At 41.7% G+C, this 24,370-nt stretch overlaps 1 protein-coding gene and 1 non-coding gene across 2 annotated transcripts in view; both read left to right on the top strand.

Moving 5' to 3' along the window:
* Positions 1 to 2,049: 2,049 nt before the first annotated feature.
* Positions 2,050 to 24,370, top strand: part of ANO6 (anoctamin 6) — a 193,237-nt gene continuing 170,916 nt past the window's right edge. The window contains 1 exon segment of the mRNA XM_017529706.1: positions 2,050 to 2,358. Within this exon segment, the coding sequence (XP_017385195.1) occupies positions 2,289 to 2,358 (70 nt within the window). The 5' untranslated portion in view covers positions 2,050 to 2,288.
* LOC119471566 lies at positions 14,781 to 14,942 on the top strand. The gene has a single exon (XR_005200637.1). It is a non-coding gene; the product is annotated as a U1 spliceosomal RNA (small nuclear RNA).

The raw sequence follows: 24,370 nt of genomic DNA, 5'->3' as shown, positions 1-24,370 counted from the left end.
CTCCCTCTGTCGCCAGGCTGGAGTGTAGTGGTATGATCTTGGCTCACTGCAACTTCCGCCTCCCGGGTTCAACCGATTTTCCTGCCTCAGCCTCCCGAGTAGCTGGGACTACAGGTGTGGGCCACTATGCCCAGCTAATTTTTTGTATTTTTAATAGAGATGGGGTTTCACCATGTTGGCCAGGATGGTCTCGATCTGACCTTGTGATCCACCCGCCTCGGCCTCCCAGAGTGTAGTGTTGGGATTACAGGTGAAAGCCACCGCACCCGGCCCACAGATATTTTCTTAAAAGTAATTTCATCATGTCTTTTAATGTATATATTCATTGCTATCTTCCCACTTAGATTGGTCTCAATGTTTTCTTTCGTTCATAGAAAACATTAAAAATAAGTTAAGGAGCTGAAGTGTAAGGATTGCTGGAGGCCAGGAGTCCGAAACCAGCATGGGCAACATAGCCCCATCTCTACAAAAAATTTAAGAATTAGCCCCACGTGATAAGGATTATTGGAGGTCAGGAGTTCGAAACCAGCCTGGGCAACATAGTGAGACCCCCCCCCATCTCTACAAAAATTTTAAGAAGTAGCCCCACGTGGTTGTGTGCTCCACTTGTAGTTCTAGCTACTGAACTCCCATCTGTACAACAGAGCGAGACCGTCTCAGAAAAAGTATATGGAAGAAAAAAATGCAAAATAGATTTAGCGTTATTGGAATAACCCTAGCCCTTCAGTGGAAAAAAATATAAAAAATTTCAGTGAGTAGGAGTAGACAGTAACACATATAACCAATATTTCAAATATACCTTCTAGCCCTTTTGAGAAGTAAAAATTGACCAACCTGAATGCTTTTTTTGAAGAAGTTTTGTAAACACACGATCCCCAAAACCTGCCGTTCAAACAACTCCAAGTGTCTTTAAAGTACTAAATCCCTTGGTATTTGTCCTATCCCTTGGTATTGGTCCCTTTGGTTTCCAGGAAAGCATTAAAAATAAAAATAGAAACTCTCTGCCTTATTTTATTTGACTACTTTCTTTTCCCTATTATAGCTTTCCACATTGCTTTAGAAGAATTTACATCTTTTTTTTTGAGACGGAGTTTCGCTCTTGTTACCCAGGCTGGAGTGCAAATGGCGCGATCTCGGCTCACCGCAACCTCCGCCTCCTGGGTTCAGGCAATTCTCCTGCCTCAGCCTCCTGAGTAGCTGGGATTACAGGCACGCACCACCATGCCCAGCTAATTTTTTGTAGTTTTAGTAGAGACGGGGTTTCACCATGTTGACCAGGATGGTCTCGATCTCTTGACCTTGTGATCCACCTGCCTTGGCCTCCCAAAGTGCTGGGATTACAGGCTTGAGCCACCGCGTGGCCTTCAGCTTCTTCTGCCTCTTTGACACAGAGGACTAACAGGCTGCACACTTCAGCGGTTATCTTCCGACCACTCCCTGTGTGCTCCTGCGGGCGGGGTAGAGGGCGCTTCTCCACCATCCGTGACCTCAGTGTCTGCGGAAATCCTCCTGCCTTTGTGCACACGCCTATTTAGAAAATTTTCTCCACCCCCCACCCCCGTCCGTCCCGCCCCTTCTTCTTTTGCTTATTCTGTGTGAGTTTTGCCTCTCTTCCCACCCCCAATTCCCCGTGATCTTACCCTACCCCTACGGATTCCACTTTCCCCACTTCGGAGTTAGAGTAATTTAACATCCCCTCTTATTAGCTCCACGTCGCCTTTAAACGCCATTCAAACGAGCTCGCCTACCAGGGTGGTGCAGTTGTGCTGTAGCAGCATTTCCCCCCTCTCCAGTATGAGGTTAAAACAAAGCAAGCCGCAGTGTGTGTCCACAGACGACCTTGGAACGAAAAGCTGCCCTGCTGGGGATCAATGTTTGGGGAATCCCGTTCACTCCCGCCCTCACGTGTTCCCGCCTCGTACTCCAGCTATTCCCCCGCACGCAGGACGGGACTACTCCCTCTCCATTCTCGCCTGCCGACTTCCTTCTGCGCGCCTCATAAAACCGGGGAAGTTCAATCATTCCGCAGCGAGCCGCGGCGGCCGCACTGGGCATGCTCAGTCTCCGGGCCTCGCTCAGCAGGCGAGAGGTTTCCTCCGGCTCTGGGCTCGGGTCGGCGGGCGTCTGGGCTCGGCTTTCCCAGGCGTGGGCTGAGCAGAGCGGACACTGAGCCCGAGCTACACGCTCCCCGCAGTCCCCGGCTCGACCCCCGAGAGAGCCGCGCTGTTCCGGAACCTGGGAGCCCCCAACTTCGTGCCAAGTTGGGAGCCGCCTTCTGAGGGAGAGAGATGAAAAAGATGAGCAGGAACGTTTTGCTACAAATGGAGGAAGAGGAGGACGACGACGATGGGGATATCGGTGAGCGAAGGGTCCCAGCGTCTCCACCCGAGAGCCCGAGCCAGCGCGGGAAGAAGTTCGGGGACTGCGCGGGGGCGCTACGCTCACTGCAGGGGAGGTTGGCCGGGACCCTCGGCCGCCCCGGGCGGGGGAGGAAGCCTGCTGTCCCCGGCTGGTTGCAGACTCAGGCCCGGGTGCGGCCCCGGCGGGGGCGGAGGCGCGGGGCGCGTGGTGGCCGGGAGGCCAGGCTCCGGAAGGGCGGGGGATTCCGCCCCTGAAAAGTCTGGCAGCAGCGGGGACGCCTTCGCGTGCTAAAGTCTCCACTCAGAAGCAACTTTGGGGTCACTTCCCCGCTTCCCACAATGCTAGGGATGCCGAGGAGCCTGGGCACAGGGGCGAGCCCCAGAGCGGGGTCCTGGGAGCGGGCCCGCGTTTGGAGGACCGGGTGTGACCCACCTGAATCCTCCTTAAAGTAAAAGCCGACCAAAGGCTCTGGGAGGGTTGAGGCGGGGGGCGGCGGCCCGGGGTGGTGATTTGCGGTAGCTAGGCGCGCGCTGAGAACCCTTTCCCATCTGCGGAGCCCGCCGGGGCAGTGATAAGAGGAGGAATCCCCCAGGCAGGGTGGACCGCAGGGCATTTCCCACGAGTCCTGAGGGTCCCTGGGGATTGGGGAGCAAATCTGGGGTGCCCCATTTCTAGTTAAAGCCAAGAATGCATGGAAGTGACGAGCTGAACGGAGGGAGAGCTGTTTTAAGAGAGAAAGTAAAAGGCAAACCAAAGGGGTGGGAGGAGGTGAGGAAGGGGCAAGGAATGGGAGGAACAGAGAGAAAATCAGGTCCCTAAAGAGAACGCTGTCGGATGATAGCATAATGCCCCTCCAGAAGACTGTAATTAAATTACCATGTCAGTCTGTTGTGGCGACTCGGCTTAGTCTCCTGGATGCCAAATCAATTTTAAAACAGAACAGATCCTGCTGATGTTCTAAAGCCTTGTTGTTCTCTAACAACTTTAAAAGTAACATAATTTTAGGAGTTGGGTGTGGTTTTTATTCCTGTCACATTTTAGGCACGAATCATTTAGATCAAAAGAATATGGTAACTTCTTGGTTGTCCAGGGACAAATCCAATAAAGGAGATTACACTCCATTGTTTAGTTTCACCTTTCATTCATTCATTTAAGAACAATTTACTAGATACTCATCCTTAAGGGGGGAACAAATAGTAGTTTTTATAGGAGAGAAAACGGAAGCGCACAGGTTGGTCTGCCCAGCTTCTCACGTTTTGAAACCCAGGTTTTCGGATTTGTAAGACCAGTGCAGATTAATACTCTTACTACTGGGTCACAATGGCTGTTATTACTGTTTAGCAAGGTTAAGTAGTACCTGATGATTGCATAAAATATAAATCATAGGAGCGAAGTTTAAAAAGTTACAATAAAATTGGCGCAGCCTGTTTCCCAGGAAAGTATTCTTGTCTCTTACGGTGAGGTGCACTGTTTATAATGAGTAAGTAAATGAAGGCAGAAGCTCAAATGGAAACTGAAGTAAGCAAAAGGCTCTGATCTTTATTTGTTTTACTGTTCCAGCAATAAATCTCAGTTTAGAAAGTAATTTGGCCTAGCCTGTGTTTACCTATTTAGGCATCGTATAAATTTATCTGAAGGGTGTGGCAATAAACTCTTTTTATTTTTAATGGTAGATGTCATTCATGCTAGTTTTGTCAAGTCAAACAGTGTAGATATATTTAAGAAAAATTAAATATCTCTACTCTTCCCCACCTTCTAGAAACTACTAATTCTTTACTGTTCATATTAGTATTAATTCTTTACTGTTCATATTAGTAGGGCATTTCCCACTCTCCCTGAGGGGCCCTGGGGCCTTTACTATAGGGGTCATCTCAGCATGTTATATGTCAAGCCACAGGTACCATTTAAACAGGGCTTGGCAATTTTTTTTCTTTCAGTGAATGAAAAGGTATGTTGATATTCTAACACCCAGTATCTATAAAGGTGATTTATTTTCTGTTTCTTTTTTTTTTTTTTTGGAGACAAGGTCTCATTCTGTCACTCAGGCTGCAGTGCAGTGATTCGATCATGGCTCACTGCAGCCTCAACCCCTCTAGGCTCAAGTGATCCTCCCACATCAGCCTCCCAAGTAGCTGGGACTTCAGGCACCACCATGTCCACCTAATTGATTGTTTTTTTGGAAATACAAATTTAATGTGGATTGCAGTGATTTTATATCAGAAAATATTTAACTGTGCCCATGTTAAGTTTATGCCTTTACAAAAGAGTGAGACTTTAAAGATTACCAGGAGTAGGCTGATAGTGGTACACTGCCTTTTACAAAATAATTATTATTTCCAACTGTGGGAGAGGAGATGGGTGAAATGAAGATAGTAATTTTAACCTCTGCCTTTAGTTTTGCAATGCAGATCTGTGTTAACACTATTGACTAGTATATTTCTCCTAGTACACTTGATTGTCACTGTCAGTAGTTGTATAATAGTTTGAAACCTACTTGTGTACTGGAGATTTCTGTGAAATCCCTCTATTAATATTACGTTTATAATTAGAATGGGAGAATTATTTTAGAGACAGGGTCTTGCTCTGTCACTCAGGCTGGAATACAGTGGCAAGATTATAGTTCACTGCAGCCTTGAAGTCGGCCTATAACAATCCTCTTGCCTTGACTTCCTAAAGCTCTGGGATTACAGGTGTGAGCCACTGTACCCAGCTAATTTAATTAGTGAATTAAATTCAGCGTCTCTTCCTGATAGTGTAGAAAGCTATAGGAACAGGAGAATTATTTTGACATGAGTTCCTGGGTAAACAATCTGCCATTATAATGGCCCCATTTGCAGGAGACCAGAAAACAAAACAAAAAACAACAAAAAAAATAACTTTCTAACTGGATGCGGTCCCTGATTATATCATAGAGATGCTTTATGTACATATGTGGAAATGTACCCTCTAGTAGCTGGGATTTAGAACCTTTTAAACAGCAGATTCCTGCTTACTTTTGAAACACTGTACTTTTATTTATTCATTTAGAAACAGGGTCTCCCTCTGTCTCTCAGGAGTGCAGTGGCACAGTCACAGCTCACTGCAGCCTTGACCTCCCAGGCTCAAGCAATTCTCCAACCTCAACCTCTCGAGTAGCTGGGACCACAGGCCTGTGACAACACTCCTGGCTAATTTTCTTTTCTCTTTCAGTAGAGACACAGTCTCACTGTTGCCCAGACTAGTTTCAAACTCCTGAGATTAAGTGATCCTTCTACCTAGGCCTTCCGAAGTGCTGGGATTACAGGTGTGAGCCACCGTGTCCGGCTGTTCAGTACTTTGTGTCAGTGTTGTCTCCTAGTTTAGAATGAACTCATCTGGAGAATTAAGAAGGGTGTATCTCACTATGGGGGTCTTTTCTTTGTTTACTTAAGTCATGGCCGGCAGAAATTATTTCCAAAGGTGTGCTCGTGTGGCAACCTGTTGGCATTTGAGCATTTTTGCAAGAGGCCACTTATTTCTAAAGCAACGCCACCAACCAACCATTGAAGCCACATCCAGGCAGTAGTAGTGGGAAATTTGTGGTTTGAAGCCCCTGTTGCGCTGGTGGAGATCATGTTGCTGCAAGCCCCTGGAAGGCGGGTTGTGTGCTATCCTGCCAAGTGTGCAAAAGAGTGTGCTCGGCTGGTTTTTGCCCCTTCCGCCACTAACTAGTGAATTAAATTCAGCATCTCTTCCTGTTAGTGTAGAAAGCGATAGGAACAGTTTTTATAGCCAGAATGCAGAATCAGATTAGCATGCTGCTTTATTTTGTTTCTTGCATTCTGTTCTCTATGATCAAGCTTTGCTGAAGGAGGAAAAGTGGTTCCAGAAAAGACTATAAGCTATCAGGAACTACTCCGATGGTTCAGATAAAAAGGTTTTGTTTGTGGATGGTTGGTAGGTTGCTTTCAGTTCCTAGTCTGTTTATGGTAGTTTACTCTTTGGTCCCCACCACTAATGGTCATGTCATTGAGGGGGTAGACAGAGGACATGGTCCGTGGCCTTTGAGACCTGTGGTCCAGCTATTGGCTCCCTTTACAACTGTCACATTTTTACATAGACTTTACCTTCCCACAGCCACCTCTGATCCCTTATTACCTATTTCAGGTTTAATCACCTGTAAATCTGATACTGGCCCCAGTTTTCCTTCATAAACATTGATTGAGCAATCCTTCTATGCTAGTTTCAGGATTAGGTGCTGGGGCAGGTGTTGGGAGACTAAAAATGAGTAAGACACACCGGTGTCTTTCAGGAGAAAAGTTCCTTAGAAGCAGACTGTGGTATTGTGAAATACATAAAGTATTCTTCCAGTTTTCTTGGCATTCAATTCCTAAAACTTCTGGAATTTTCAAAGTGATAAGTGTCTTTTTGTATGCTAATAAGTTGACAGATGGCTGGTAGCCCCTAGCTTCCTGATGGGGGCTGGTAAGACCAGGGCAGGATTAAAGGGTTGGACTTTCAGCCCCATCTCCCAAACTGGAGCCAGAAGAGCCAGACTGAAGGTTAATTTGATAACCAGTGGCCAATGATTTAATCAGTCATGCCTATATAATAAAGCCTCCATAAAAACGCAAAAATTCTGTGAGCTGCCCGGGCAAATTAATGGAACCCAAAGAGGATGTTGTTGTGACTGTCAGTGGGTCAGAAATCCAGGAAAAACAACCTGGGTCCTGTGATTGGTATCAGAAATAGGGGGCAGCCTTGTAGGACTGAGCCCTCAATCTGTGAACTCTGAGGCTTTCCGCAGGTGGATAGTATTCAATTTAACTTGATTTAGAGGACACCCAGCTGGTGTCCATTGCTGAAAGACTACCTGCTTGTCATGTGGGGAGAAGTTTTCCACACCTGGGGTTATAAACATTTTCTGTTTTGTGTTGAGAGTACGGAAGGAGAAACTGAGTTTGGATTTCTCTGCATCATTCAGACAGACATTTGCAATGAAAGGTACATAGAAAACCAAAGGGAGAGGATGGGAGAGAGCTTCACAGAAGAGATCTTTGGGTCAGATGCAATGTAGTGCCAAATTGACTGGAGGAGAGTCTGGAGTTCCAAATAGTTACCTGCAAGGGATGGCAAGGACAGGCTATGCCATGAAGGATCCTCCATACACTTTAAGGATTTTGGATTTTACCCTGTTTGTGATTTGGAGCTTCTGAAGGATTTTAATGAAAAGAGTGATAGGATTGGATTTGCTTTTGGAAAGATCTCCGTAATAGCACGTTCTAAAGTTGGTTGGGAAGGGAGACAGTACAGCTAAGCCTTTCCAGTAGTTCGGGTCAGAAATGCCTGCAGCGGTCATGGGAATAGAGAAGAATGGGTCTGAGAGCTTTATGAAACAGGCGACATCTGTAGTATCTCAGCTGCTGATTGTTTTCAGCAAGCAAAGAGGAGCCCAGGATGATGGTGGCAGGAGGAGAGAATTTTCTATTGTTCCAACAAGTCTTACAATTTTCCTCTCTGACCATTGTCTCAGACCATCCCCTTTCTTAGGAATTTCAGCCTCACCTTCATTTTTTTCAGTGGCTCCCCGTGATATTATGACACATATGTTTTTGTTCATGGTTCTTGGCTTGTAACTCCTGTAACTCTTGCTATAATGTTGGGGTGCTTTAGGCCTCAGAAACAGGCCTCAGAAAACAGAATCTCCATCTCTGACCTTCTGCCCTATTTTTATCTTTGTTGCTCCAATTTTAGAAACTAAAAATATACTCTAATCTTTCACCACCTTTCTGTGTGAGAACTGCCCGTGAAGAAATTCTCCCATCTACCTTGTCTGAATGTAGGCCATAAGACCCCATTTCAGAAGGGGTCCTGCCCCATACCCTGGAGGAAGGCATGCTGCAAAGAGATGCCAGAGAAATCTGAACAGACAGGCCTTGCTGGGTTTCCTCATTCACTCTATTAGCATTAAATCATATGCTTTTTGTCCAGTCACTTTTCAACATGGTTCAATCATAACTATCCAATGAAGTCTCCATAAAGGTCCAAGAGAGCTGGTTCAGGGAATTTCTGGATAGCTGAACAGTGAAGGTACCTGGAGGTGGATTGCCCTGGGAGGACATGAAAACTCTGTGCCCCTTCCCCTATTCCTCACTTTATGCATCTCTTCATCTTTATCTTTTATAATAAACCGGTAAACGGAAGTGTTTCCTTGAGTTCTCCAAGCCACTCTGGCAAATTAATGGAACCCAAGGAGGGGGCTGTGGGAACCCCAATTTATAAATAGTCCATCAGAAGCACAGGTAAAATGACCTGGGGCTTGTGATTGGCATTAGAAGTAGTTGGGGGCAGCCTTGTGGGACTGAACCCTTAACTGTGGGATCTGATACCATCCCCAGGTAAATAGTGTCATAAGTCATTTGGAGGATACCCAGCTCGTCTCCACTGCAGAATGTATTGCACGTTTGTTCTGGGGAGAAATCCTTCATGTTTGGTCAGAACTCTTCTGTGAGTATTGAGTGAGAGAACAGAAAAAACACTTGGTGTTTTTATACTCACAGACTCCCTTCCCTTCCAAGTCTGTCACAAATCCAGAAAGTTGTTAATGATCCTCCTAGCCCAGAGTACCCACAGTGAATTCTCAGTCATTTTTTGTTCTATGCAGTTAGCATTCATCCTGTATTTTGTCTTTGTTGTTCATTATCTTTGCATTTATTATTCCTGCAACTAGAGTTTAAATTTCCTGGTGAATGGCCTAGTTATCTGAGTCTTCTGGAGATCATGCAAAATATTGTAAATGTTGTACATATTCCATTGTTATAATTTTTAAGAGTTGTGTCTCTTTCTCATTCTCCTCTCAAATGTAAGTTCCCTGAACATTGGTATCTTGTGTGCTTTGTGTTTTAAGCTGGTGGTAGGAGCCAAGCAAATAATTATGGAAGCAATGGATGATTTCTTCTTTTAAATAATTTGATTAACATAATGCCCTAGTGGTTTTATGGCCCTAGTAGAATTTTCTTCTTCTGTGGCATTTTGAAATACCCTCAGTTATCTGTTCTAAAAATGCTGAGTGTATGTATTTTACCAGGCACTCTGCTAGGTTCCAGGGTCCCTGTCCTCCAGTACCTCACTATCTAGAAAGGAGACAGGTGAACAGATAATTTCAGTAACTTGTGATTAATAACCGTAATCAAGATCTGTACCAGGTTCAGTGGTGATACCAAGGAGAAAGCATGTGACCTTGCTTAGGGGAATCCAGGACAGCTCTACTGGGGCAGCAGTGGAGCCAGCTGTCCTGGAAAGATGAGAAGACAGGTGAGGGCATGGGGCTAGGACAACAAAACATCCTGAGTGTTCCTAAAGGCACGATGATTTCTCAGAAATTAAACCTTGGTACTACCCTGGTCTTATTCACTATGGCAAAGGGATCATGTTATATACATATCATACATATATACACACACACACATACATATGTATACATATGTGTGTGTATATGTCCCCTGTACCAAGTAGATGACAGCTAAAAAACAAAGCAAACTGTCCTCAAAGTCTCTTTTAGAATAGTCTTCCTGGGGCCGTGGTGGCTCATGCCAGTTGTCCTGGTGCTTGAGGAGGCAGGGCTATGTGTTCGAGGCCAACCTGGGCAACATAACAACCTCTCATTCATTAGAATAGTCTTGCTTTTTTTTTTATAAACCTTTTGTTATTTTTGGTTTCAAATCCACAGACATGATTTGTCTTCAACATTCTTTCAAGTCAAATAATTGTTTTCCAAAAGATTCCCCAGTATCCTCTTAAAATATTTGGATCTAATAAAAAATAAAAAATAAAATATCTGGATCTGAGACAAACAGCTCTAAAAGAATAAGAGTTCCTCATACTTAAATTGTATTTTGTATTTCAGCTATATACACACTCCTCTTTTCTCAAGGGGTTGAAGCAGTCACATAAGTTGATTGCTCTACATTTATTATTTTTTTCTTTTAGAAACCTCTAAATTTAGACCATATGCTCCTATGAAGACTACCATCAGTCATATATGATTTTAATTCTGATATTCTTCAAGGGAGATTAGCACGTATTAAGAATCCCACATGGTGGCTCATGCCTGTTATCTCAGTACTTTGGGAGGCCAAGGTGGGAGGATTGCTTGAGCCAAAGAGTTTAAGACCAGCCTGGGCAACATACCAAGATCCTGTCTCTACAAAAACTGCAAAAATAAGTTGGGCATGGCGCATGCTTGTGGTGCCAGCTGCTTGGGAGGCTGAGGTGGAAGATTTGATTGAACCCAGGAGGCCGAGGCTCCAGTGTGCTGTTATTGTACCACTGCACTCCAGCCTGGACAACAGAGTGAGACCCTGTCTCAAAAAAAAAGAATCTCACAATTTGGCCTTAAATTCAAGGATGGTATTGATGTCTTAGTGATATCTGTGGCAAGTGATTAAAATTTTATATTTTAATAAGTTTCCACTCTAATTCTTTAGGTTTTCTTTTGTTATGCTTTACTCGGTTTGTGTTTTGTATTTTAGCTGTACCTCTTAACCAAAAACACTCATCTTGAGGGAAGATTTCTCTTACTCATCTTTGTATCTCACAGCCCGAATATCATAATGTTTTTCACATAGTAGATGCTCAACAAAACATATGTTTTGGGACATTTTTAGATTATAATGGAAGCTTTGCATGCCATATGATTTAAGCTGCCTGATTATAATGCATTCAGGGCTGGATCTGTGCAAGAATGGTCAATTTTAGAACAGAAAATATTTCCAATTACCTTTAGCCAAGGAAATGTACTACTTGACTGATTGGTAAATCATATGTAAAGATACAGATTAAGGGAATTTTATTCAGCTAAGTGATTGTCTTATGACATTATTTTTTTTTTCTTTAGTTTTGTCTTTTGGGCATTGCAATTAAAATTAATTAGCATCCGTCCCAAAAATCAGACAGTTTGAAGAATACTAGATGAGTATGTCAACAGTAGAATATTTTGGACATGGACCAAAGAGCAATTGAAATACTGTTCAGCCAAAACACATCAGATGGAACGCTTGCATAGAAGACAAGTTGAAGGGTTAATAGGCAACTTTCTCTGCCATAGTAATTATTATTGCCCTGGCTACATGTTTGAATACTAATGGAAAGATCTTGCTGCAGTAAGTTATTCAGCAGCCAGAAGTGCAAATGAAAGAAAATATATTCTTTTGTGAAGTCCAGATGTTGCTTTTATATTTAATGCTTTCATAATAGGATTTTGGAATTCTATTTCCCACATTATTTTAAAATACAAATATTTGAAATTGAAAAAAAAAAGGGGGGACATTGGCACTTAAAGTTCTCCTTTCTAATATTTATTATAACTTTGGCAGAACTTTAGCCTTAGGTCAGAGTCATGCAAATAGATGTTATTTTACAGAGTACAATTATGCAAATTACAGGGTTGTTTTCAAAGCTTGTTTTATCCAAAATAAGATTTTGTTATAATTGAATTTTTGGTGATTTCTCTAGACAATGTATCTAGATGTTTGAAAAATAATCTTTGGCTTTGCGCAGACAAAATGATGGCTGCTAAAGTTTTCTTACAATATCACATAGACACAGTCTTACACATGCTTCTTTTTTTCCTGATTTGTACTGAATTTTTAAGAAAAACATATTTCCCACTAAATTCTAAAAAATGATACATTTTCTTTGCATATGAAAATCAGATCCTTAATATTATTTTAAAAGTTTTATTATGATTTATATTATGATTTAAAGTAATGACATTGTTTCATTTTATTAAACAAGCTATGAATGACTAAATTGTATAAAACATAACATATTCTTTCTTTAAAAAATTAACAAAAATCGTTTTCTTTCCTTTTTTTGAAGATAGAGTCTTGCTCTTTTGCCCAGGCTGGAGTACAGTGGCATGATCTCAGCTCACTGCAACCTCTGCTTCCTGGATTTAAGCTATTCTCCTGCTTCAGCCTCCCGAATAACTGGAATTACAGGTGACACCACTATACTCCGCTAATTTTTTGTATTTTTAGTAAAGTCAAGGTTTCACCATGTTGGCCAGGCTGGTCTGGAACTCCTGACCTCAAGTGATTCATCCGCCTTGACCTCCTAAAGTGATACCCATAGTAAAAACACAGTTTACTAATCTTAAATGCTGCTTGGGAAGAAAGAAAAGTAAAATTGTAAGGAAGAAAGATGAGCTCTTACAGGTAATTAGCTACTGTTGTTGTAGAGCAGTAAGGAGTGAAGAGGAAAGTCTTAGGGTCATATGACCTCAGTTTACGGTCACGTAGCACCTTGTCCCTCGTCCCCTAAAATTGATTGTAGGAGGCAAGCTTCTCAGCCTCTCTGAGTTGGTATCTTCAGTCTTGTGTGGTTGCTGAGAGGATGCAAGGTGGTATGCATGGAACTGGGCAGGGACCCTTTTCACGTAGACACTTATGAGTGGCAGTTACATTATCACCCTATAATAAATTCTTTTTTTTTTTTTTAAAGAAAAAGCAATCATGGAAACTGCTGTTCTTCTGCTCTCTAAGTCCTTTCCCCTCAAACATTACTGTCTATTTTTGTGGCTCTCTATCATGTTGTGCCTGTAGGAACTGCTCAATAATGATAATCATAATGATTCCTACAGGAACTGCTCAGCAAGTGTAAGTGTTAGGCTAAGGGTAATCATGATAGTGGCTGTGCTGTAGACACATGCATTTAAAGATAAAGGTGGTTGAAGAATAGTGTGTGGTTTCTGCAAACGGCAAAGAGATAATTATTGTGTGTGTTTTTTCCTCTTACAGATCTTTGGGCAGACTAACAATATTCTCCCGATTCTAGGAAACCGATTTCAGGGGGAGCCCCTTTCAGGGAATCTTAGCAAAAGATCCTAGAGGCTGACACATAGTGGCTCCCAATAAATGGCTCATGAATGTAGGGATTGTAGTTTCATCAGTGGTCCCTGTGGCCCATCCTATTCTCCCAGGTTTTGTTTTTGTGTTTTTGTTTTTTTAAAACACGGTCTCCTTCTGTTGCCAGGGCTGAAGTACAGTGGCACGATCATGACTCAACTGTAGCATAGACTTCCAGGCGCAAGTGATCCTCTTACCTCAACCTCCTGAGTAGCTAGGACTACAGGCATGCACCACCAGGCCTGCCTTTTTGTTTGCTTGTTTGTTAGAAATTAGTCTTACTGTGTTGCCCAGCTGGTCCCAAACTCTTGGGCTCAAGCAATCCTCCCACCTCAGGCTCTCAAAGTTCTGGGGTTACAGGTGTGAGCGACTGCACCTGCCCAAGCAGTTCTAATTAAAGTATACATGCTTCTTTTCTAGTGTCATCGTATAGTTGTGTGCACAAAAAGTGTGGAAGGAAATATTTAAAAAGTTACTAGCATTTATTATAATTTGAGTCTTTAGAATATCACAGTAGAACACAGGAGAGGAAGATTAATGGTGGGGTTCTCAGTGGTTAGAGTTCTACATAATTCCTATCTTAGGACTGGAGATGTGGAAATAAGGAGGAATCTTTCAGAGCTCACTGTTGGGTAGTGGGAGAGCAGTGTTTGGTGGAGGCAGGGCACTCAGGCAGCAGCTGAGGGGAAGGATCTTGACCTCATGTTTAAAACCTGTTGACCTCTTCATCCTTCCCACTCGCTTCCCACCTTGCTAATTTTCAGCCATTGTGTATACAGGCAGCATCAGTTTCTGCCCCTCTTTTCTCTAAGAATCTTATAAAATTGGAGATTATCTTGGGTCTCTGAGAGACGAGCTTCTCAGCCACCCTGATATCCCTGCACACTCTCAGGACTGTGGTAATGCTGTGGGAATCTATAGCCACTTAGATCTGGAGGGGAGAATAAGAGACCAGGCCATGTGCTGGAGCAGATCCACCCTCCTCCCCAAACCCCCAGCTAAGTGTGGGTATTAGAGAAGAGGTGAAGGTGATCCTTTCTCAGGGTCTGGGATTTGAAGGTGAAAACCCGAATTAGATTATAAGTACTTATTCTGGAGATTAAAAGAAAAGGATACTCTTCTCTGTGGTGAAAGATTACATGCCATCTGTTACAGATATAGATAGCCACGCCTTAATTTGGCCAAGGATGTGGACAGGTACTCTGCTGTACTGTGGCGAGACTATGGTGAGGAAGAAATGGGCCGCCATGCTGGCCAGTGATCCTTTTAATGTTCCCATGTCAGCTTTTTTTTCTTATTCTTGGGCTGCTTATCACTGTCCTCAGTTTTATTTTTATGTTTGTTTGTGTTTAAATTCTCCCTCTGTCTTATTTTCATCAGACGGCTTAGCCTGGCTCTGCACAGAGATGGAGACTTGCTACTACTTAAACTTTACTTTTAGACTGATATGAGTTCAAATTCTGGCCTAGACATTCATCAGCCGTGTGACCCTGAATGATTAACACAACTTTCCCCTCATCTGTAAGATGGGACTAATATTAGAACCTACTTCATATACTTACCTGGCAGGGGAGATACCATGATCACGAAGGTGGTTTTCCCAGGGCGAGGCTTATCCATTGCACTCCGGATGTGTTGAGCCCTGCGATTTCCCCAAATGTGGGAAACTCGACTGCATGATTTGTGGTAGTGGGGACTGTGTTCGCACTCTCCCCTGGTCTCTTTATTAAAAAAACAAAACAACAACAGCAACAACAAAAAAAAACTAGCTGGGCGCAGTGGCTCACGCCTGTAATCCCAGCACTTTGGGAGGCTAAGGTGGGCGGATCACCTGAGGTCAGGAGTTCGAGACCAGCCTGACCAATATAGTGAAACCCCGTCTTTAAAAAAAAAAAAGAACCTACTTCATACGAAATGGTTTTATCAAATGAAGAATGCCATTTAAAAATCTTACTTTGCAGGATGGTGGTGCCTGATACACTAAAAGCCTTCCATAGTTATAAGGTAATGTTATCAACATTATGGGGAGCTGGTTTTAAAACTAAGTCTTAACCCAGGCTTACCTCTTTTGTTTTTTATTAGAGATTTTGCCTTTCTCTGAAGGCTGTTCTTTCCATTCATACAGCTCATTGCCACTTTTTGTTTTTTCCATTAAACTGGGAGTATCTTGAGGAGAACTTTCACCTCAGTGAGCAGCTTAGGGCCTGATGCATAGTAGGCAATCAGTAAGTTTTCGTTGCATGAATGGGTAAATGAATGAAAGGTTTTGATTATTGAAGAGCTATGTGATATGACTGAAAATAACCTGGTCTTGAGCAGCTTCTTATAACTTTGGGACCTTGGTTTCCATATCAGAAAAATGTAGGGATAATACAGAACAGGTACTGATACTCTACTGGATTGTTATCAATGTATATAAAATATGAGGGATGGTTCCTTGCACAGTCATTGTAAAACAACTAAGAGAAATATAAGTGAGGTCATTTAAATAAAATTGCATTTTCCGGTAGATACATTTCACAACAGAGTTGTATCGTTTTGAATATATAATTTTAATATGAAAGGTAAGGTTCATAATGGAATATCAGATGACATTTTGATAGCCTTTCTGCTAAAGAAAATAGAAATAGGAGCATTTCTTAATTTAGCAAATTTAAGATTTTAAAGTGTCTTGTATTAAGGTCTAAAGAATAGTGTTCTTAATATTGATCACTTGAATTTTTAATAAAGGAATATTTGTAGTTTTTACTTATTTCAATGGTTATTTTAAAAGGAAAAATTCTAGGCTGGGTGAGGTGGCTTAACTTATACTTGTAGTCCCACAGGAGTTCAAGACCAGCCTGGGCATCATGGCAAAACCCTGTCTTGGCAAAAACGTACAAAAATTAGCCGAGAGTGACAGTGCATGCCTGTAGTGCCAGCTACTCGGGGAGTTGAGATGGGAGGACTACTTGAGCCCAGGAGGCGGAGGTTGCAATGAGCCAAGATTGCACCACTGCTCTCCAGCCTGGGTCGACCACAAAACAAGGCTCTGTCTCAAAAAAGAAGGAAAAAATTCTAAAATGTTTAATTTTCTTACAAGACTAGAATTTATATTCATTGAGTATTGTTAAAGTTTGATGTCAAATATAACTTGTTAGATGAGTATAATGATAGGCAAAAAGAACACACACATTATTACCCTGGTAGTTTGAGTCATTTTGAATTTACTAATATAAAAAAAAAGAAATAATCCCTATTTAATTTGCAAAATAGATACAGGAGTTAATGCTTGTCATTTTGTATGCTTGAAAGTAGGGAGTGACTCAACCTATGACCAAATGTTAGAACTTAAACACTGGCAGACCGCCTTCAGCATTATCAGACCTAAGAAAAGTTTAGACATTCCATTTCATTTGGTTGAGTGGGAGCAAACTGAAAGGAAGAAGGCTGTTTTTATCCCCAAATAAAGTAGAGTTTAAGATTATTTGCTTTCTATTTAAGCCTTTTATGGGAGTTACTTTTTCTATGAAAGGCAAAATTTCATCTTACTGCATTTAGAATTGCAATTCTTACTGTCCACTAGATTTCAGACTGTTCTCTATCTGAAGATTGCCAGACCATTTCATATTTTCTGCCTCCATTTAAATTTAAATGGTACTTACTGCCCACTTGGTACATGCTTCTATAACAGGCATATCACAGCCTACAAATCATAGAGGAGACATGAACATTTCCAAATAGGCCTTTTATCTGCTCTAAGGGTAAGCAAACACAGCAAAAGGCTTTTGAGCCATGGAGTAATCATGGTTTTCCTGAGAGTTACAGTTGCCTTTACTGTGGCTAGTGGCCTGTTTTATACTTCAAAATGCTTATTTTGAAGAGTTCAATCACTATCTTGACTAAATTATTTGGCAAAGAAAAAAAAAATCCTCTGAAAGCTGACTGTAATTTGCTAGCAATGAGTCAGCTTCATAAGTCAGGCCCACTACTTTTTGAAAAAGTCATGTGCATAGAGATTTCGTTTAGCTTAGAGCACTGGATTTTTCTTGTCTCACAATCTTTACTATTTGAGTAAATACGTGTGGTATATTTAAAGTGTAGAGATAAGGAAGCAAATAGATCCCATCTTCACTGGAGCTTATATTCTAATAAGTAATAAAATAAAAACTAAAAATGTACACAGAAATGCATTCATTTACGTGATATCTGTTCAGCACCTTCTGTGTGCCAGGTATTGTGCTAGGTACTAGAAATGGAACAACAAACAAGACTGAAGTGGCCCCTTCTCTCAAAGTAGGTGGCCTGGCAGGGAAGACAAACATACCAACAGCATACCAGCAGATTATATTTAAAGATTGTGAAAAAAGAGACTGAACCAGGATAGCTGAGAACAGAACTTGGGCGCATTCATAACTAGTTCAAGGTGATGGGCTCTCACTGGGAGATGGCTGACAAGTGCACCTGTTATTCTTATTCTAAAAATAACATGGCCCTAGATTATCAACTCTTTGCAAAACAGGTCTATGAGAAGGCTCAAGATGTACATTAGATTAATGTGTAAAACACCACAAATGCTTTCAGGCTTACAAGTCCAGTTGTACTCAGGGAATTCACCATGCAGAGGTTTTGTTTACATTGATTTTTATAGCTGTTAATGTACCTTGCAAAGTAGTACTGTTGCTGGTGGTTCTAATGCCCCTTTGTTCCTTGCTGAAATAATAGCCCTGGGTTGGAAGGCAACAAAACGTAGTCAGTCCCCAGTTCCCTTCATTCTTTCTTTGTATTTCAGTTTAGCACAATTATCTTCCTTCCTTGTGCTAAAGGAGAAGCCATGGAAAACTTAGACCTCAGCAATTCTGTGTAGCTTCCCAGAATTTTCAAAGGAGGGGGAAAGAGAGGGAGCAGATACATCTGTTCCGTGCACTCCATCTTTTCTTTTCAAGGAAGCAAGAGGCAGGGAGCTAGAAGAGAATGAGCCTTTGGATTCTCAGTCGGAAATGGTGCTCCAGACTTCCTGCTCTGCTGGCTGAGGGATGTGACTCATTCCTGTCTGGAGGAAGAGTTTAACCTGACTTCGACTGAGAGTCACATGAGGGCATGAATCAGAATTTGTAAGGGTGGAAAATACCTACCAATGAGTCTGATATGCTTCTCAAGATTTGTTAACCTTGAAAAATCCTAATATTAGAGAGTCATACTGTGGGATTCCTTCCCTGTGAATAGCCAAAGCATCCTAGTAATAGTGATAAGGAAAATGCAAATTAAAGCTTGCTTTGTTTTCACTTCATAGGGCAAGAAGAAATGGATGCAAATTCTGTTTTCATTTGCTGTTAAATAGTCTTACTTATTTTTTTTATGTAAGGATCTTTCATACATGACTGAAATCTAGCAGATAATATGCCTGTATTATTAGATTGTTACATCTGATACCTCTCATTCCTTCCCAGTTGGGAATATTTTCTATATAAATGCCATTGAGATCAAGTATGAGAAATGCTACCATTATTTTTTGCCATGTTCTTGTCTGAACCCTCTATTCCTAGTACTGCTTATTTAGTCTAGCGATATATTTGGTTAACATTGTAAAAGTGTATCTTATATACAGTAAAATGTAGTTAACTGATCAGTTTAAGTTATGACAGTTGTATAACCACCACCCAAAACAAGAGATGGAGGAGATTTCCAGCACCCTTGTACACCTCTCATGTCACCTCCCTCCCCATGGTCCCTGCAGACACTTAAAGACTTTCTCCATAAACTGATTTTGCCCATTCTTGAACTTTGTTCTAAAGAAATCATGTAGAATGCAGTCTTTTGTGCCTGGCTTCACTTAGCACAATGTATTTGGGGATTCATCCACGTTATAGGTATCAGTAGCAATCCAGTGTATTGGAACTATAGGAATATCTGGAAAAAGCATTTTGAATTAAACTTTGAAGTATTACATTTCTGATAGGTAGCAAACTAACAATCCTTAACATTCTAATTCTGTTTTTACTTTAAAGTCAAGTAGCTTTTGTTCTTAGTTATTTTTGTAATCTCTTTTAAGCAGCTCACATAATGCCTTGCCTATTATAGGAAATTAGCAAATGTTTTCTTAAGTTGGAAGAGAATGTGTGAGGAAAATTCACTCCTATCTCATTGTAGAGAAATTCAGATTTTAATTGCTGCTGTGATTGTGAAACTGAACTGCACATTCGTTCTGAGGATTGTTCCACTTATGAGTTTACCGATGAGTGTGACATTGGTTCAGAGGGAACTGTTTGCAGACTCTCCCAGGGTATAAAGAGTTCACATGTAATAATTTATTTCTCCAAAAGGTCACCTTTTTTCTGACGGGTTTTTTTTTTTTTTTTCTGGTAAAAATATTATAAACAGATATTGTTAGCCTCATTTGGTAACTGAAAGAGCTCTGAGATCGGAAAAACTAGAGTGACCTATCCAGATGAAGGAGCAGCTCAGTGTTGGTGCAGGATATTAGATTGCAAAATATTTGTGCAGGCACATGTTCCAAGTTCCCAGGGAAGTTACTGACACTGATGTTGGTTTCTTTTAAGAGTGACTCATGATTTCTTGAACCTAGTTTCTACTCTTAGTCATTTTCCCTGACTGGGTTAAAGCAGGCTTTGGGCTCTCCAATGGATTCCAGCCTTGACCGACCCTCCCACTCCCACCCTGGGCCCTTTATCCCCACTTCCTAGCTCAGCCACATTCCAGTCTCTGGAACCAATTCTGACTCCAAGCAGGCAAGATGAAGCAATTCGGCATTTACAATTTATCAGTCTAGCAATAACCTTTCAGTTGTAATAATTTGGCTTGTCCTTTTCTCCTTATTCAAACTCCTTTCTTAGAAACATGACTCGGAACTCAGTCTTTTTAGTTCTTCGGATTCTCTGTTGCTCTTGGCAGTGTTTCCTAATCACCCTCTTGCCCTGGAAATAAAGTCCTTCTCCAGTGTGGTGCTACTTCTACTTCTTCCTGTAGCAGACTCTGGTGGTGCCCACAGATTTAGCAACAGGAGCTGTACTTTTTTCTGTTCCCTTCTTTAGCTGTCGTACTGGTGGTACCTTAAATCTTAGCCCGAAATTGTGATCAAAGTGACAAGATTTCCTTAGTCATATTGTGCTGGCTGTTCGAAGTACCGCTGTGAATAAGAGTGGGGTACAGTTTCCTGCAATAAGAGATAGGAGGCTTAACTTCAGCCTGGCACCTACGAAAGATCAAGTGTTTACTGCAAGGTAGGAAAGCCACCTCCTGAGCATAATAGAAATCCAGGCCTGGCAGGAAACAGTTCTATTCCAAAGTAGCTCCCCAGGGCTGAGGAGTGACCTAGTTGAGTGGCATCATATCCGGCAGAGCTAGGAAGGAGAGCTGATTTCTTGGTGTTGTGCTGCCTTTTAACTCCAGCACCTGTGGCTCTTGAGCACACTGCTCGTTCTTCAGTATGGAAAATGCATGTTTTCTCAGTCTTGTGCAAATACAGTTTCAAGAAAAGTCCCCCAGTCAAAAATTTCAGTATTTGAAAATGTACCAGGAATCCACAAAGTTGAGAACCACTCCTGGCTTTTTCCTTCCCTCCGTCACACTGATGGTATTCCTAAACTAGCATGCCTGTCTCTACATTACCAGGTGACTGTGTCCTCCCAGGTGGCCTTTCTCCGGCTGGGAGCTGAGTTTGTTCCTAGGCATTTAATCCACCCTTGGGGCAGATCCTTCCAGGCAGCCTCCATTGTTGCCTCCTGGATGCAGAGTAGGCCAGGCTGACTATCCTTGGAAGTGAAAGAGGCTATATATAAAGTGGAGAAGGGTCCTCTCTGCCTCAGGAGAGGGAAATTAGTTATAGGCACATGTACGGGCAAAAGAGCCCTAATCCTGTTGTGATATGACAGAACTTAGAAGACATCTGACTCAAATTTTAATTTAAAAAAAGTGATGAATCTGTGAAGAGGTAATCTGTAGAGTTTATTGTCAAACTAATGCTAGGGCTACTGTGTGTGCCACTGTGAATTGTTAATTTTTATGAACTCTCACATGTAAAGTTCAAAATGGATTGAGAAAAGTTCCCCTCTGAGTGTTGTTTTTTTTATAGATAAAATAGAAAAACTTAAAATTTTTCACACACCTGTGGGGGAAAAAAGGCAGTCCTGACACTGACTTTTAATCTGCAACTGGAATAGAAAAGTATTCAACAATTAATATTTTGCAAACATGTATAGAAAATCTATCTGTAATTTCTGCTGTAACCCTGTCTACTTGTTACTTTATTTTCTACAAGTAATGAGAGATTATTTGGGCAATAAGATAATATTTTGCAAACATGTATAGAAAATCTATCATCTGTAATTTCTGCTGTAACCCTGTCTACTTGTTACTTTATTTTCTACAAGTAATGAGAGATTATTTGGGTAATAAGATAATAATTATGCCCAGGCATATGGCTCACACCTGTAATCGGAGCACTTTGGGAGACTGAGGTGGGAGGATTGCTTGAGCCTAGCCAGGCTCAAGACCAGCCTGGGCAAAATAGTGAGACTTCATCTCTACTAAAAATAAAGAGAAATTAGCCAGTGGAGTGGCGTGCACCTGTAGTCTCAGCCACTCAGGCAGCTAAGGCAGGAGGATCGTTTGAGCCTAGGAGGTGGAGGCTGCAGTGAGTCATGATTGTGCTACTGCACTCCAGCCTGGGCTAACAGAGTGAGACTCTCTTTTAAACAAAAAAGTAATTGTGATAAATTGTTTTGTAGCTTTTTAAATCCTGAACTTATTTAGGAGTCACCTGGGCCATGCATTCTGAACTTCTAAAAGCATCACTTTCTTAGTATTGTCCACCCATGATAACCTGGAGTAAAGCATTTAATTTTTCTGCATATCTGTTTCCTGACATATAAAGCAGTGATTAAATGTTTTTTTTTTTTTTTTTTCTTATGAGAGATGTTTTGTGAATAATTTTTCTTTTTTTAAGATGAAGTTTCCCTCTTGTCGCCCAGGCTGGAGTGCAGTGGCACGATCTCGGCTCACTTGCAACCTCTGCCTCCCAGGTTCAAGTGATTCTCTTGCCTCAGCCTGCCGAGTAGCTGGGATTACAGGTGTCTACCACCATGCTTGGCTAATTTTTGTATTTCTAGTAGCAACAGAGTTTTACCATGTTGGCCTGGCTGGTCTCGAACTCCTGACCTCAGGTGATCCACCCGCCTTGGCCTCCCAAAGTGCTGGGATTATAGGCGTGGGCCCACCACACCCAACCTGAATAAATTTTTAGTGTAATTAATTACTGCAAATTAACAGGAGAGATTCAGGCTTGGTCTAAATTGCCTTCTCATTTATAGCAAGTTGCTTGGTACTGTGCAGTTTGAGAAAATAAATTGAAACTCTTTTCTCATTGTAACAGTGTACAAAGGGAAATTATACTAAGGGCTGTTTGCCTTGTTTTATAAAAATGATTACAAATAATCAAATATAAATGCAATACAGAGTCCCAGTAACTTGAATTGTTGAACAAGAAAATACAGTAATAGTCTGAAATCATATTTGACTTCTGGTGACAGAATAGTGAAAGTTTCTGTTCATGTTCTTATGTTTGTGATTGCCACGTTATTTTTATTGTAACTAAAGAAAGATGAATAAGCGAATGTTTTCCCTGTTTGGGAATCAGGCTTTTTAAAGGAGCGTATCTGTTAGGTATCTTTGAGGAGGCTTGTAGAAGTCTCAGGGATAGTGGATAACCTTTTTGAGAAACTGAACAGGAAGATGCTGATTGTCCCATTACTATTTTTCTTACTGCCCAAGCAGTGGTTACTACGTAGGGATTCTTAAGGTTGGGGTCTGTGGATCTACATGTGTGGGCCTGGAGGGAGGGGGGGTTCTTGAATTCTCTCAACTATATGGGAAATATGTTTATTTACATCCTCAGGTCTCTGGTAAGAGGAATCTGTAGTTTTCATCAGATTCTTAAGGGGATCCTTGATCCAAAAGGGGACTGGATTGTCAGTCGTATAAAACTGGGATAATTATGGTACAGAATTCATGAGTCACGATTTGTTAACTGCCTGGTACCGTAGAAACATTGGCCTACATTTTTGAAACTGAAAGTCTCAGTTTTCCTGTGCTGTCATCATCGGCTCCCATACTGAGGTTTCATAACGTTTGCCTGCTTTAAAATGGGTGTACTACAATGAATTCCTTTAGGTAGTTGTATTGGGGGCAAGACAAAAGAAGGAATAGAGAATGTGTGCATGTTTAAACATTTCTTGACTTTTGATTTTCTGTTAATCTTTGATCATAGTGGGGATAGAGAGCTTACATCAAATGGCCTGAACAATAAAGAGAATTTATTAATGCAGTAACAGAAAGGTTCAGTGGTATTTCTAGCTTCAAGAGCCAGTGTTGCTCTCAGGAACCCCTTAACTTCAGCTCTCCCCTTGCAGTAGAGTGGCAGTGGTAGTTTCTCAGCAAAGAACTGTCCCACTCGGCCCCCAGAAGAAAATGCTCTGATAGCTTTTCTTTCCTAGAAATCTCAGCAAATGGCTCTGATGGAATTATGTATGTGCCAGTCCCTGAAACCACCACCCTGTGGACTAAAGTTCCCTGGTATGTTGGTCAGCACTAGCTGGTAGTGGAGTTCTATAAGCCACATAAATGAAAATGGATAATGGGTACATTTCTTTTAAATTTTTGCATCATTTTCTTCTAAAGTACTAAATCTGGTAGGAAATCAGCTGCTAATTCTGTGATTTTTAGTATTAATAATGTTTTTTTCTTAATATAAAAATTGGAGGCATAAGACATTTTCTATCTTAAAAAACAAAATATGAGCCCCGTGTGGTGGCTTACACCGGTAATCCTAGCACTCTGGGAGGCCGAGGTGGGCGGATCACGAGGTCAGGAGATCGAGACCGTCCTGGCTAGAATGGTGAAACCTTGTCTCTACTAAAAACACAAAAAAATTAGCTGGGCGTGGTGGCAGGCGCCTGTTGTCCCAGCTACTCGAAAGGCGGAGGCAGGAGAATCGCTTGAACCTGGGAGGCGGAGGTTGTGGTGAGCTGAGATCATGCCATTGCATTCTGACCTGGGCAACAAGAGCTCCATCTCAAAAAAAATAAGTAGTAATAATATATACCACTTCTGCCTCTGAACCATGGACAATTTAGAAAAGCAGAGAAGCA

Source organism: Cebus imitator, unplaced genomic scaffold, assembly GCF_001604975.1.
Source record: "Cebus imitator isolate Cc_AM_T3 unplaced genomic scaffold, Cebus_imitator-1.0 Scaffold2, whole genome shotgun sequence".
Taxonomy (NCBI): Eukaryota; Metazoa; Chordata; class Mammalia; order Primates; family Cebidae; genus Cebus; species Cebus imitator.
This window is presented reverse-complemented; position numbering and strand designations above follow the sequence as displayed.